Source organism: Oryzias latipes, chromosome 15 (genome assembly GCF_002234675.1).
Source record: "Oryzias latipes chromosome 15, ASM223467v1".
Lineage (NCBI taxonomy): Eukaryota > Metazoa > Chordata > Actinopteri > Beloniformes > Adrianichthyidae > Oryzias > Oryzias latipes.
In genome coordinates this window covers 12,914,536-12,929,883 of record NC_019873.2, presented here as the reverse complement: position 1 = coordinate 12,929,883, position 15,348 = coordinate 12,914,536, and the positions used below count along the sequence as shown (strand labels likewise).

Here is a 15,348-nt window from a genome sequence, read left to right as displayed (position 1 = left end):
ATTAGGCTTGAACCAAGAGAATGTTTGTCTGAGAGGATTTTTAATCCTCCAGGGGTCAGAAACATTAACATCAAGACAAAAGTCCCGTAAAGTTGGATTAATATGATGGGTATTGAACTTTGAGGGTACTCTATCCAGCCATTCATCTAGAACCATGTTATAATCACCACCAATTACTACAGTATTTGTACAGTACTTGTGATTGAGAAGTTTGACATGTTTTGCAATTTCCGTTAATAATAACTTGTTTTGACTAGGAATATTATAGCCATAGACATTGCATAGGATCAGAAAACCATCATCAGTTTTAAGAACACAGATGAGCCAGTGACCGTCATCATCAGAGATATGGGTAATCACTTTGAACGAACAGTTTTTAAAGAGCAAAGCAACTCCAGAAGATTTGTTTGTACCGTGACAGAATAGGATTTTGTCTCCCCATTGATTAGACCAAAACTGTTCGTCTGCTTTAACAGAATGAGTTTCCTGCAGTAGAATGCAGCTGGCTTTCACATTTTTACAGAATAGAACCGATTCTAAATGCAGCGCAGCTTTTTGCGGCTACATGACACGCCCATAGTTGCCCATAAATAGTCCGTGAAACGCCCACAAATTAATATTCATGGCTTGCTAAATCATGGCAAACACAGAGAGGAAATCAAAAAAACGTAACTTCACTCAATGTGAAGTAGAAGTTATTGTTGGCGAGGTGGAAAAGAGGATAAAACGTTGTTTGGAGGGCACAGTGTGGGCATTACTAATGCCAAAAAGGCACGTGAGCGGCAAACGGTGGCAGACGCCGTAAATGCTGTAGCCTCACATCCTCGGACCGTGGCCGAAATAAAAAAGAAATGAAAGAAATGATCGGACATCAAAGTCCGCAAAAAAACGTCTAGCGCTGCATCGGCAGAGTGTGTCCGCCACGTGGGGGGGTGGGGGGGTGGGGACCGGAGCTGACCCCTCTTGATGAGAAACTGGCCGCTATTATTGGGGAATCCCTATTAAGTCCCCCTTATCGGCGTCCTCCTCGGAGGGGACGCCGACGCGCCAGGGTCAGGGTGACACAGGTAAGAGAAATTATTAAAATGAATGCAGTCAAGTCACATGTATGCAGGCTACACAATTACAGATTATTAATATAGAACAATTTTATTTTAGTTGCTGGGTGTTCCAGCGGGGCCAGTGGTTACGATGCTGCAGCTGAGCAGCCGTCTGGACCCAGCGTCTCCACGGCACGCGGCTCTCAACCCTCCAGCAGTGGACGCGTCCTCACCGATGCAGTCCTTGAAATGCAGAGGGAAGTCAGTAGTTCAAGAGAGGTGGCCAAGGAGTTGGGCGAAATCAAGATCGCCCTGACTGAAATAAACTGCACGATGAGGGAATTCTTAAATAAATAATATTTTCCACACCTCTTTTTCTTTATAAGCGACGCATCACTTCCAAACGCTGGCGCACAGCAGCAGCAAATGGCTCAAATGCGTGGGGATGGGGTTCAGGGTCGGGGCCAACACAGCAATCAGCGCCAGGGGGTAGAGGCACGTTTTTAAGCTGTGCCACATTGTGTAGCACAGCACATGCCGGCACGATTTGGCACACACTGCCACTTTCACGTGTTTCTTCCATCTGCCGACGGTGTCGCCATTTCTCATTTCACCCGTTTTTGTGCGTACGCCTGGGTCAGAGCTTGCGTGGAGGACCGCACATTTTCCCGTCAAGTTTGCTTTTTATAAATCTCAACTATTGCGTAGAGAGTGGCGTACGCCTTCTTTTGTGCGTACGCAACGTTTATAAATGAGGCCCCAGGTCCTGTTCAAAAACTGCTGTGTGAAATAGTATCATTTTATCGCATTTTATCCACTTTAAGGATAATAGGGACAAGGGAAGGACAATTTAAAGCAAAACACCAAAACAGGAACTTTAAAGTAAATCAGAAAACAAACCAAGAAATATCAAACAAAAAAACAAAACTTAAGTCAGGGGTACATGCTAACTGTGACCATAACTATGTGTCCAATCTGACATCTGTTTCCCAGTTTCTTTTGTATGTTGAGATTTTGATGTCGCCTCGTCTAGCCTTCTTGGATTTCTGTAGTCCATCGTAAAAGTGCCAGCTTTTGTCTGGGCCCAGTATCTGGAATGCAACAAAGTGATTTTGCGCACCCAGGTGATATGTTAGGGCCACCGGCTCGAACCTGTGTGTGAACACATACAATAGTGCAATCCAGTATAAAAAATAAAAATGTTAAGGAATAAAAAAATATATTTCCACCCAAATTTCATGAACAGGACCTGGTCTGAAAATGCGGTAAAAATCAACCTATTTGACATTTTCACAAATCAGAGGAAGTTTTCACAAATCAGAAACTGTGTTTAATGTATTCTTTACCATCTAATGCATAATTTAATCCAGGTTTGAGCAGTCCAGGTCCAGCCGTTTTTGCACAGGACCCGGTTTTAGGTGATCTTGGTGCGAAAAATGCAGCGGATTGTTCCTTTAGTGCCCTCGCGAATCGGAAGCTGTGAATCGGAAGCCAACTTTAGCGTCGTTCATTTCTCAATCTTTATCAATGAGTTCAAACAATACATTAAGACAATAAGAAATTCTGATAGTAAGAAAGCCATCAAGACATTTGATCTGTGTGTCGGTTTCAATATATCTGCGTAAAATGTAATAACCCCCTGCTTGTTCCTTCGTTGTTGTTCACTGTTTAACATTGTTTTGTATTGAATTTTTTACATTCAATAAAGTTTGAATAAAAAAAAAGACTCCAAACTTCCTGCCATGACGTGAGAGTCACGTGACAGAAAAAGCCTGTTGCGCGGGAGCATAGGGTTTTTGAGTTCGGAAAATTCGGCGGTGAAAAGCAAGATGAAGATTTACTTCTGCGGCAGCATCCGCGGCGGACGGGATGATGTGCACGTGTACCGCAGGCTCGTGCACAAGCTGCAGAGCTACGGGTGCGTGCTGACCGAGCACGTGTGCAACACCGAGCTCACAGACACAGGTGATCCACGCACGCGCAGACTTACACAACACTAATATTGTCTGTTTTTTCCTGTCTTGCGTGGCTCTTCTTCCCTTTGTCTCCCTGGGGGCTGTGACTGCAGTTCTCTTGATTTCTCCTTTTATGGAAATCCAGTGTTTCTCCTGCTTGGACTCATTTGTTCTCCTGCTGCTCTTCTTCTTCTGTTGTAGTTGTTACTGTGGATCTTCTTTCTTTCCTTCTCCTGTGTCCCCCTCTGTTGCTAAGCTTCCTTCTCTGCGCTTCTCCTCCCTTTCTTCCTATTTTTAAATGCTTTATTCTCCCTCCTCCTGTGTCTCACATTGCACTTCCTCCTGCATTCTAAATGCTTTAAAAATGTGTTTGGACAGGAGAGGCGGCGGCGCTGGAGGATCGGGTCATCCATGACCGGGATGTGGCGTGGCTGCAGGAATCGGATGGTGAGGCCCAATAAAGTGAGCCTGCCCTCAGTGTTGTCTGCAGGCACTGACCTCTGACCTCTGTGGCAGTGATCGTGGCCGAGGTGACGCAGCCTTCTCTAGGCGTGGGTTATGAGCTGGGCCGGGCCGTGGACATGAAGAAGACGGTTCTGTGTTTGTTCCGGCCATCTTCTGGACGCAGTAAGCCATCTTCCCACTTCGTACACCTATTCATTTGTTTGACTGACTGTTTGTTCTGACAAACGTTCTGTCTGTGCACCCAAAGCACTGTCTGCCATGATTCGTGGTGCTGTCGATGGCGAGCGTTTCCAGGTAGTGGACTACAGCGAGGATGTGCTGGAAAAGGTTCTGGATGAATTCTTTGTCAACCTGAAGAACGCCTCAGAGAAGAGCCAATCATGACACTTTGGTTAAAATTAATAAAGTTTTTTTCTACCAATCACCTTTCTAGCAGACATTGCTTGTGAAAGGGTGCCATCTGGGGGGTTTCTCACTGGCATTGCAGTCATGCAATTAAAATAAAAGTCAGTCCCTCCAGATTGTCTGATTTCTCTTCAGAGTTCATTGTATTTCAGCGGCAGCCCCCTCCCAGAACCAGATCACCTGCAGGACTGTGGTGAAAGCATGATTCAGTGTACTTCCTTCCTCCTCCAAGCAATTAATCTCTGGGTTCCTAACTACTAAAAGACCATAGTGAGGGACTGTCCAGTGCCCTGGAGTTTAACACCAATTCAGACACCATGATCACTACTTTTTTTTTTTTTTTTTTAATGGCAAATATGACATCACAGATTTCCCATAAAAAATAAATGTTAACAATTTTTGTAACCCTTGTGCTATCCTAAGCACTTTAACATTGGGAGTTGGGTCATCTAGACCCACTAGACAGTGCGCTGAACCTTTTTTCTTCAATGATTTGTGATCTTCACTGGTGTCCATTGTTTATATGAAATCTTTCCACCTTTATCCACCTTTGTCATGGTAGAGAGAACACGTCAATGCAAAGGTGGGGTCATCTAAGATAGCACAAGGGTTAAATGAAAAATTGTTCAACTATTGACTATATTCACCAATCTAGTGAGCATCAATGCAAACTGGTTCATCCCAAGGACTTCTGGGAAATTTCTAGGGCACTGGAGTTTGAAATTATAGATTTGGATACCTACAAAAATGGTGACTATAAAGTACACCAAGTTCAGATACAACAGGTAGAGGAATTCAGATACAATCACACAAAAAACATTTGGGCAGCATTTGTTACAGAGTATTTAGTGCAGCCAATTGAAGTTAGCTCTGCCCACTCCATTCTAACAAAGCTGAGAAAGTGGGGTGAGTTTTGTTGGGTCTACCCCCCTGCTTATCCTAAAAATACTTGAGTAATGCACAAGTTAGACCTCTAATGGTTTTTTTTTTAATCACCTCCAGATAGTTGTCAGGACAAGAAGTATCATGAAAGACTTAACATCAGGGTGTAAATATCTGAAATGTCTTTGCACATGAATCTTGTTATCTGACATCTGTCTCCAATGGCCTAAGGAACTGCTTCATGACCTTGGTTAGGATGGTGGAAATGTTTAGTCTTGAAGGTCAAAGCTTTGGTCCATCGGGTCAACCAGCAGCCAGTGTTCACGTGAAATGGGGCTGTCGGATTTAAGTTTTTTCTGTTACTTTCTCAAGTACAGCAGGTTGTACTTTCAGAAACCGGGCCTGTAGTAAATGGGTCAAGATGTGTGTCGCACTTTTAGCACATGGTGTTCACATTGGACTGTCGCTACATGATGCTAGTGCATGTACCTGCAGTTGGAAGACACTTGGTGCGAAATGTTGAAGCGCTCCAAACCTGGCAATTCTTGCTCCAGGCCCAATGATGTTCTGTACAAGTGATACGAGTGAAAAAAAAAAACCAGTGAACTGTATCCTATTCAGAACCACAAACTTTCCAAACATTTTCCCACAATGCAATAGGCCTAGACTTTAGTTTTAAAATATGTTTATTTGCTTCAAAATATACATTGTTTACAAACTGTGAAAATAAAGTCAGAGCTCTAACAGTCAGAGATTTCTCCCCAACAGGAAGTGAAACAAAAACAGTTCCTCTCTTAAAGCACCCATGCCTAGGTGAGAGATCCGCCTCCACAGAGTAGGGGGCGTGGCCACTGAACCAGCAACCAATGAGTTTGCTAAGGTGAGCCCTCATGCATCCTGGGAGCTGTGTTGGAGCGTTTGCACCACTGTGGTAAGACCCTATATTGTTTGCAACGTCAGCCATGCCTGGTTGGCACCATGTGATTTCCTCACAACCAGACACACCAACAGACGTTGCAAGCCCCAAACCTCAAGCTCACAAAGAACACCCCCAGGACCTGTAATGCATGCCAGGACATAGTGTTACTTCAAGTGGACACACTATGATCAGGGAGTGTTCGATTCCAGGACTGGTGGACCCCATTTTGCTCAAGTTCCAGACATCCCTGTTCTAAAGAAGAGAAGAAGAAGCAGAACAGTGGCCAGCATGGCCTGGAGCTGGACACTCCCGACGGATGTTGATGGTGTTGTGTTTAAGTGTGTGTGGGACGTCAGAGCAAGCAGCTTTAGTGGGTAGGGCGTACATTCGGGCCAGTATCTGTAAGTGAAGACGATCATCTCTGATGCTGGTCTACTTTCAGGAGCACAGCAAAAAAACAGACTCTAGAGGTTGAGCCCAAGTTCCCCTAACAGATCTAACAGGTTCTTTAGTAAGTCATTAAACCTCGAGTGGTCTATTATTCTGTGACATAGTTAAAACATTCAGGATTTTGAGGTGGTTTTCAGAACCAACATTCAGTGATTATCAAAACTTATAATCAAGTCTAAACAGATCAATACTTGAGCCTCCACCAGCCCAGAGGCGGGGTCAAATCAGTGACAGCAGGAGCCACAACCTGAGCTACTTCACCGATCCACTAGAGGGCAGCAGTTCTGCTGTTCGTCCCGAAATGAAAACAACCAAAACACTGCAGGTAAAAACAGACCCACTCATAATTACATTCCAGGTGAAAGTTGTGGAGAAGCCCCCCCTCTGTGTCACCATAAGAACAAGGTCAAAGGTCAAACACGAGAAACAATCAGGTGGAAGAGCGACTGTAAACCAGCGCTTCGAGAAACGTCAAATTAAGTCTGTTATACAGATCCGTTACTTTCAACTTTAGATAGGATGTTAGGAGGCACTGACAGTGTGCAAGTGTGTGAGAGTGCATGAGTGTGCACGTGAGGGTGTAATCTAGTTTTAGTCTGGAGTCTTTTCTTGGGACTCACACACAGACCCGTGAGCAGGGCAGCGTACTTTGAGAGTATGGCTATATCCTGTGTGGGTGTGGCCGCTTGTCTGGTTGCCATTGACACTGACCATCAGTCCAGCAGTGTGCCTTGCTCCTGGGCTCGGGTCAGGCTGTCTTTGCGGTGCAGGTGGTGCACCCCCATCCTCTTAGGACTTCTCTGTGGTCGCTGGGGAGTGCTGAGGGTGGGGTCAATTTCCATTAGGCGTGGCGACATGACAGGCAAGTCGTGGGGGAGGATGTCCCGCTCCTCGGTCGAGCTCTCCCCCTCCTTTTCTTCTGGGCTAATGGCCACGGTAACCGCCGTGTCGCCGCTACCGCCATCGTCATCCAGGTCCATCAGCAACCTCTCACCTTCCTCACTTGAGCCGAAGCCCCCCCCTCCTTCCAGAACGCGGCTCAGTGTCTGTGTCCGTGTCCAGGCTGGAGCCGCGACTCGGCGTCCAGCTCCGCGCGGATGAACCCTCCTCACCGTCTGAGTACGCTGCCCTGTGGCGGTCAGACGTGGCAGAAGCCCCGCCCCCGACTACCTGCCTCCTCTTCTGTAGCTCCTGAGCCGTCTGGGAGCTGAAGGCGGTGCGGTGCAGCAGTGAACCATCAGAAGGTGGAGCCATCTTCTCCACAAACATCCGCTGCCAGCTGGCCAGCAAGTCCTCCTCCGAGCTGCCCGAGCTCGCCAGAACACTGGGGGCCTGTAAGGTGAGGGGGGGGGGGGGTTGAAAGTGGTCAGTACTAGAATTCCCAAAGAACTGAACATGTGACAAAAGTTGATCAGAGAAGCCAAAGGGTCCAGGTTGGGCTTTACCTGAGGCGGGCTGCTGAAGGGACTGGACTGGCTGGACAGAGGTTCACTGGCGGCGTCATGGTGCGATGGCGGGGTGCGCTGCGCAGCTCCAACCCCCCCACTACAAGACTGGGCGGGACTACCTGGCATCTGCCGCTCGTCGTCATTCTGCACCAGGCTCAGGGAGATGGCCTGCCTGGTAGCGTAGGTGCAGTTTGGCAGCGGCGAGTTTTTGGGGATCTTGACTTTGTCGTCGGACGAGAACTCAATCACCTTGCGGCCTGGATACAGCGGGTGGGGGGGCAGCGGCGCCGGGTATGGGTTAAGCTTCTCAAAGGACGGCACTCCGCCCACTTCCTCATCGAGGTTGCTCAGACAAGACCCGTTCTGCTGCAGCACCTCTGGGCCAGCGCCGCCCTCTGTGCACGTCATGTCCACGTGGACGAACACGTCCTCAGCGACGGGCCGGCCACAGCTGCTGGACTGAGCAGAGTTCAAAACTAACGGCTCGGGCTTCTCAAGGACCCGGGCAATGACAGAGGTAGGGACTACATCTGCGGGCGTCAGACTCAGCGTGTCTGGGTCCTGGTTGCCAGGGGCGGAGCCTGGCTCTGGGAGGCTGCTCTTCATGTGTTTGTTCAGCATGTCTTGAAGCTCAGAGGGCAGCTGCAGAAAAACACACTCATGATAAAACCTCCTTAAGCCCCACCCCTGAGTTTTGTCTGAAAACAAGTTAACCCTTTAACAAAGTTCCGATGCTCTTCAGTTATTTAAGCATTTCCTTTGGACTATAAAGCTAAGAAAAAACAACCAAAGGGTTTTTATAACGTGTTGCATTTTGACACAAAGCTGCTTTTCTCAGCTTCAGAATCTGCTGAAATGATTTTAATTGCATAAAGGGCTGAAGAGTTACAGTAGTTTGAAGAGCTTGTCATTGTGATACAAGAGGGAGACAGAAAAAAGAAAAGTAGCGGCCAAATTTAGACTCCATGTTTTTTTCTTACATTTTGTCCCAACAGAAGATTCTGGGCTATATAGCTGATTACATCGTTGCTACGGGATGCTGTGGCGTCAGCGTTGCCATGATAACCACATCATTTCTCCAAGTACTTACGTCAGCAAACTTGTGGTTCCTGAAATGCGACTTGTTGCATTTGAGCAGCTGAACCGCCAGGTTGCAGTCCTGCCTGTATCGTTCCTGCAGACACACCCACACACTTAGGGGGATACCTGTGCACAAGTCACCTGTCGGTCAGAGAGCAGGACCCTGGTCTGATACGGTGAGGTCGTCAATCTGGAACGTCACCAGAACTAACCAGTCCCGTCTGGACAGACAGCAGTCCTACTTAGATTTCTTCGATGGCCTACATTGCTGAAGTCAGTAGCAGAAGAAAGTTCAAGTTCAGAAGGTCCCAGTTAAATCCAACCTTTGGAACGCTTGAGATGTTTCTGTCACTTGTTTATAAAAACTGATCAAAGGTCGCAAATGACATTGGGAAAATAAATAAATCAGGGCTTGGCACTGTTCAATTCCCACTTTACTATGAATGAGATCCAAACTCTGATCTGGATCAGAGATTCCTGCTGAGGGATAGGAAACTGATCACCAGAACATCAGCGCCCTCTGCTGGCAGATGTTGCACAGTCTAAAGAATGGGGCATAATGTACCTAAACAGACCCAAGAGGCCCCGCCCATTTCCCCTAAAAGCCACATCTCTATTCTTCGACAGCATGAAGACCGTTTAAGGGAGACGAACTCGTCGCTAACGTTCAGTGGTTGCCGTTCTCACATTGAGCTCCTCCAGTCTGTCAATGGTGTTCTTGGCGTCCAGCAGCTTGTTAGTAAGCTCCACGATCTCCTGGTCCATTGTTTTTTTGTCCCTCTCCACCTTCCGTAGCTGTGGGCGAGCACAAATGTTACATTAGAGCAATGAGGGTGAAAGCTGAAGCAGGAAATTGGGAGGCTGGACTAGCAGGAGGCGGGTCGTCAAAGCAAAATTACACGTAGATGCGGGAACAGATCACCAACCAGAAAGGGTTCTGGTTTCGATTGGTTCTATCTAGGCGGAGTCCATGCATGGCCATGTTTGCAGATCTGTACCTATGAGGTCTGAACTACAGGAGCTGCACTGTACCTGCGCGTGCGCCATGCAGCCTCCTGTAGTCTACAGATGTCCCAGATCATGTGAGCGCTGCGTTAGCTTTAGCACTGTGCTGATGCCTCTTAGGATGCAGTATCATTTTTGATCAAAGCGCACAAGCTGAGATGGATCGAACAACTTCTGCATCAGTAGCTAAAGCTAGCATGATGCGCTAGCGTGGGCTCAGCATAGTTAGTTACAGTTCAGTGCCTGTTAGCTTGAGGGGCTCCACTGCTGATAGCATAAAGGGCATTTTGTTGCCATTAGCATTTTGTCCAACATGAACAGTGACCACGTTAGCTCAAAGCTTCACACCCGATGCTTTCGTTTGATCCGCTCTTTTCAGGAAGAGGCGTCACAACTTTGCAGAAAATGTCTTCACAAAGAAAAAAGAAAAATAGTGAAATCATTTTGGGTCACTTTCATTTTTGTTGTCAAATTGGGCAAAGTTTGTTGTTCGGCTGAAACCACAACCTTGGAACACAAGGCCACGCCCCTGTGTGGTCCCCAGAACACGCCCCTCACAGTTGTATCTGTGTTTGTGCTGCCTGAACCCAGCTCTGGATTCCTGGTTCTGCAGCCTACTGGGTGACTGGATATGCAGACCGTCTGCACAACAGGTCAAGCAGAATTAGGTTCCTTTACAGATTTAATCATCAAAAGCTCCTTAACAGAGAGAACTTCTTTGAGAGAATCACTCTTATGAAGTCCTGGATTCAGACACCATGAATCCAGAACACCATGACCTGCTGTTCAAACGGCTGGACAGAGAAATGAGGCAGAGGAAGAGGGGATATGGAGGATGAATGAAACCCAACTGCATGAACCCATGTCTGACTGACAGCAGCCTGTGATGAAGATGAGGATGAAGAGGAGTCCACCGGGGAGCAGCATAGGAAAAGAGAAGAGATAAGGAACAAACAGTCAGTCGGAAACCAACAACCACACTTTCACTGCAGGTGTCACTCTCAACACCTGTAACTCCGCCCACTACTGTGACCTCACAGGTGGTCATCAAAAAGTCAGCAAAGGTCCATCCTCTCTGAAGAAACGTTTACTAAGTCCTTTAGAGCAGGCTGAGGGGCAGTTTGTAGAACTTCTAGACCTGAAAACCAGAGTCTGGACCGTCACAAGGACCTGAGCAAGAACTGGGATCCAGAACCTTGAAGCACCTCCAAAATTAAGAAGCCAAGTTTAGCAGAACCTAAATATTCAAGCGGGAAGAAACTTCTCCTGACAGGAGGTGACCAGCCAGGCTGAAGGACATGTATACATTCACACATATGAACACTGGAGCAAGCACACGCATGAATGCACAGGAGCGTTTACACGCACACGCCAGAGAAACTAAAACACACTTTTTGCTCACTTATGCACTCAATACATGCTTGATGCTGAAAACAATAAATTGCAGGGTTACGCCTTCCCTTCTGTAGCAAACAAATGACATCACCATGGCAACAAGGTCACCATTTCCCCAGTTTGTATGGTTGTGAGCCTGGATTTAGAAAAACGTCCGCAGGAGCACCTCCACAGGGGACTGATTAACACACATGCACACAGGACCTTATCAGAGCATCAGCCGGGGAGTGCTCTCCAATCAATTACCTGGTCGATGGAGGCGAGTGGGTTACTAATGAATCAGAGCTGGAGGCGGGGCTTACCAGAGCGTGGAGCTTCTCCTCCAGGTCCTGATTAGCCCTCTGTGATGCCGTGTAGCTGTTCTGGAGTCTGCATACAGAGATGTACTGTTGTTTCAGCTGCCTGCACTCGCAGCACACACATACAAACAAACAAACTCCCAACACAGACACTACCTGCGAAACTTGTCCCTCATCTTATCCAAGTCATCCCTGGTCCGGCTAAGCTCCGCCTCCATATAGTGACGACTGCTGTCAAACTCCGCCTCCATGGCCTCCATTTTCTGGGTGGAGAGAGAGAGGCGGCGCCGCAGGTCTTCATTCTGCTGCTGGAGGATTCTGGGTAACGGAACCACACGAAGCAAGTCAAGTTTGGCAAAAGCACTTTAGGAAAACAATGCAGACAGGACATTAGAGGAGAACCAGTAAGTTCACTCCAAAAGCCAATCAGTGGGCAGTCCCAAAACCCACCTAAAGTTGGGGCCTGGCTTCTGTAACAGCAAATATCATTTTTATCATCATGTTTAAAACAAAAATGTCTTTGATCACAGCTCTGGGGCCCCTCTGTCTTCTAGGGGGAACTGACATTTTATTCAATGTTCAGGAATGGAATTCTGGTCCAGCAGCTCTAAGCTGATTCAAAACTTCAGTCCTGAAGAGCTCAGTAGGAATGTAATGAGGATTAGACTGCAGTTGTTTGGACCAGGTCAGAACCATCCTATGTTGTTTGTTAGCTGGATTAAACCACACACACACACACACACACACACACTCACCTGATCCGGTCAGCATCGGACAGAACCTCCTGAAACAGAGAAAAAGCGGAATCAGAACCACATCAATTTACTGTACTGTGAATTTCAAAATATCCTATGCAGAGGGGGATGGGGGGGGGGGGGGTCCCAGCTATTTCTGCCTTTATGAAAATGGGTTGGGGTAGGCAGTGTTAACCCTTTAGCTCCAGTGTTGACATTCTTTTGGCGACAGTAACTCTTCAACCGTTTACGCAATTTAAGGTAATTCCAGCAGATTCTGGAGGGGAGAAAAGCAGCCTTCAGCGACGGGTTAAAGCTCACTGTTCCACAGTCACATGTCAAAGGTCCACGGATTCCCACTTTTCATTATTGATAAACTGATCACAGATCAGGCGAGAGCGACAGCAGCCATACTGGAGCCCCCCCCCGGCACTGACGATGCAAGTGGAACATCGTGCAGACCTTAAACACAACACTTCGGACACATGACAGCAGGAGAGTACTTGGCCTCTGGAAAACACACAAAGACTCCACCTTCAGGTCGGTGGGGGGGGAGGGGGGACATACAACTTACCTTGATGTGAGTGAGCAATGAGTGGCTGGACAAAGGTCGCTTGTGTTTCTGATCCTCTGTTGCTTGAGTCACTATTTTTGCCCCCTTCTTCACTTTTTGTTGATGCCCCGCCTCCTTAATGATTACATCACTCCCTGCCCACTCCTCCGGAATAGACTGGCTCCACCTGTCGGACCGTTGTAATGACGCCACCCAGTGGTCCCAGCGGTGGCTGCGGTGTGCAGACTCCCCCTGCTGGCTCTTCATAGCAAGGCCCAGTCTGTCCAGGGAGGGGGGGGTGCTTCGTCGGGCTGCTGACTTGCCAAGTAGCGAGAGACGGGCGGGACTAAGCACCCGATGGGTGATCTCATCTAGGAAGTGGGAGAAGCGGACTTTGTCCTCCAGAACCTGCATCCTCCAGTTCCAATTGGTTCTGCAGGGGGAGGGTGGCGCCGAAGAGTTTGGCGAGGCCAGCTGCAGCGGCCCCGCCTTTGCCAAAGAGCGAGGGTCAGCACCGTCAAGCAACTCTACTGACTTTGTCTTCCTGATGTTGTTATAGGAAGAAGCCACGCCCAGTCCAGCAGGCTGCTTCAGGATACTCTTGGGGGCCGCACAGTGAACGGTGGGGGCGTTCCGGCTGTGGGCCTCCCTCCGGTGCTGCCGGGTCAGGGAGCGGCTTCTTTTGGAGTCAGAACTTTTATCATCCCTTTGAGCAGCTGGTCTATGAAGATGTTCAGACACTTGGATCGGTGTAGTCCTGGTCCGGTTAGCAGGGGGAAGGGGACCGCTGAAGAGAGGTGGGGGCGGGATTTGGAAGTCAAGGCTGGACAGGCTGGAGACTTCCAGCTCGCTGTCAGACAATGACGGCGGCGAGGCTTGCGTTGCACGCAGGAAGCCGGTGGGGGGACAGACTTTAAGAACAGGGGTCTTTGGGTGGTGTGCAGATGTGCATTTGTTTACCTGGCCAACGTCTGGCTGAGGCGGCGGTGGTGGCGTGCTGGATGGGGCATGACGTGTCTCGCGATGTTGGGGTGGAGCCTTCCTGTACGGCTTCCTAGCCGGAGTAGCGCTGCTCATCCTGAGCCCCTGTCCGTCTTGAGTCCAGTGGGTTTTCAGTCCTGCTGGGAAATGGGGGTTATAGTGATGATCTCTGCTCGCCCGCCAGCTGCTCGCCACTGCGCCTCAACCAGGACTGGACTGCCGCATGCTCATCATCTATCCAACCTCTCTAGCTCTCTGCAGATCAATGCTTGCTTAACCCCCAAAGTAAAATCAAACACCCATCTGTGTGTGTGCTTGTTTACAATACCTTAGCAGGACCAATTACCCACATGTGCTGGTCTAGCCCATCTTGTGGGGACCAGAGACCAATCCATCCTAGTAGAACCCAGTTCAAAAGTTCTGTATAGTCTTAAGTTGATAACGAATTACTACAACTACTACTTATAACACCAGCATGAACTATTTGTGTGCATGTGTGTCAATGTGTGTGTGGGAAATGTGTGCCTCAGGCTGAACATCGATTGATGTTTCCAGGACAGGAAGTGCAGCTGCATTGATCTGAATGAGGCTAACGTTAGCTCATAGCTATCTCCCCGTGGCAGAATGGCGCTTATAGGCTAATACTGAGAGCAGCTGTGTGATGTCACTGCTTTAACATCTGCTGGAACTCTAAGGGTTATCTGATGGCGGGGCCGAGAACCGGTTAGCATATGACGAGAGGTGGACGTGTCCTGAGGTAATGTCACGTGTTTGTATAAAAGGACTGATCCGATTTCAGCTATTTGGCTTTTTGGTCACCTCCATCTCGACATGAAAATGATCCCACGAAACTAGGGGTGTAAGGATTCATTTCAATTTATATCATAGTTTGTGGTTGCTGATGCGATTCATCAGTTTCGGTTCATTTTGAACGATCCGGTTCACTGACGTAAAATCAACCCAGGACACCTTTAGCCAAAAACTCAACCAGTGTGACTCAGAGATAAATATCTGCTACTGAACAGTGCAGGTGAAGTTTCAAGATTTCTTGTATTTATTGCAAGATAATCAAGGGTAAATTAAATATATATAAAGTATATAAAATATTTAATAAAGTTCAGACCACTGTTGTTTTTCCACATCCAAATAATCCAAAGGGGAACATTAGTAGCATTCTAGCACATTCTACGGTCACGTCTTTGCTAAATTCAAAGTGTTTTTACACATTAGACAGAAATGATGCATGATCATTTTTGCTTGTCCGCTGTGATGCAGTTGGTCGTTTTTACGTTAAAATAAAATAAACCGTCTCTCAACCCGAATGGTCTTTTCCAACATTGATCATAAGCCATTTATTTCATTTTGAAACGATTTTATAATGTTATAGGTCGACGCGATCAACAACTTGCCTCAGTCAGATCGATTTGGTTGGATTGTAGGAATCAATTCATTGCTGAAGTTGATTAATAGTTAATAAAATACCTACTTTTTCTATATTGGACTTTTGCACCGCTAAGCCACACCTCTGAGTGTAATATAATCTTTTAAAATAAAATACATTCATAGACCCTCACCTTTTTATGATAGATCTAAGGAAGTTAGAAAGCTTTTACCCTAAAGTAACATGAGGACGACCTTGTGGTGGAAAAGGCCTCCCAGTGAATACTTGGTTCCAGTCCTAACTTGTAAAACTCAAACTAATCCTGGTGTGCTGTACCAAATCTAGATAAACTCTCT

At 47.4% G+C, this 15,348-nt stretch overlaps 2 protein-coding genes across 2 annotated transcripts; one reads left to right on the top strand and one right to left on the bottom strand.

Moving 5' to 3' along the window:
• Nucleotides 1-2,779: 2,779 nt before the first annotated feature.
• On the top strand, nucleotides 2,780-3,979 carry dnph1 (2'-deoxynucleoside 5'-phosphate N-hydrolase 1). The gene is made up of 4 exons (XM_004077022.4): nucleotides 2,780-3,005; nucleotides 3,374-3,442; nucleotides 3,512-3,622; nucleotides 3,708-3,979. The coding sequence occupies exons 1-4, from the start codon at nucleotides 2,870-2,872 to the stop codon at nucleotides 3,842-3,844; spliced, it is 453 nt and encodes a 150-aa protein (XP_004077070.1). The 5' UTR covers nucleotides 2,780-2,869; the 3' UTR covers nucleotides 3,845-3,979.
• A 1,436-nt stretch (nucleotides 3,980-5,415) lies between these two features.
• tjap1 (tight junction associated protein 1) lies at nucleotides 5,416-13,707 on the bottom strand. Its single transcript, XM_020709837.1, has 9 exons — nucleotides 12,652-13,707; nucleotides 12,099-12,127; nucleotides 11,500-11,661; nucleotides 11,347-11,413; nucleotides 10,501-10,530; nucleotides 9,332-9,439; nucleotides 8,655-8,738; nucleotides 7,562-8,206; nucleotides 5,416-7,448 (listed from the first exon to the last, which is right to left on the bottom strand). Exons 1-9 carry the CDS (start codon nucleotides 13,705-13,707, stop codon nucleotides 7,116-7,118), a joined length of 2,514 nt encoding a protein of 837 aa, XP_020565496.1. The 3' UTR covers nucleotides 5,416-7,115.
• Nucleotides 13,708-15,348: the final 1,641 nt, after the last annotated feature.

Bases quoted from the DNA above. Each gene is read 5' to 3' on its own strand.
- dnph1 (XM_004077022.4), top strand. From the start codon at position 2,870: ATGAAGATTTACTTCTGCGGCAGCATCCGCGGCGGACGGGATGATGTG. The intron at 3,443-3,511 runs GTGAGGCCCAAT...CCTCTGTGGCAG, and splicing joins GTGGCTGCAGGAATCGGATG to TGATCGTGGCCGAGGTGACG. The intron at 3,623-3,707 runs GTAAGCCATCTT...GTGCACCCAAAG, and splicing joins CCGGCCATCTTCTGGACGCA to CACTGTCTGCCATGATTCGT.
- tjap1 (XM_020709837.1), bottom strand. From the start codon at position 13,707: ATGAGCAGCGCTACTCCGGCTAGGAAGCCGTACAGGAAGGCTCCACCC. The intron at 11,414-11,499 runs GTAGTGTCTGTG...CTCTGTATGCAG, and splicing joins ATGAGGGACAAGTTTCGCAG to ACTCCAGAACAGCTACACGG. The intron at 9,440-10,500 runs GTTGGGTTTCAT...GCTCGCCCACAG, and splicing joins GTCAGACATGGGTTCATGCA to CTACGGAAGGTGGAGAGGGA.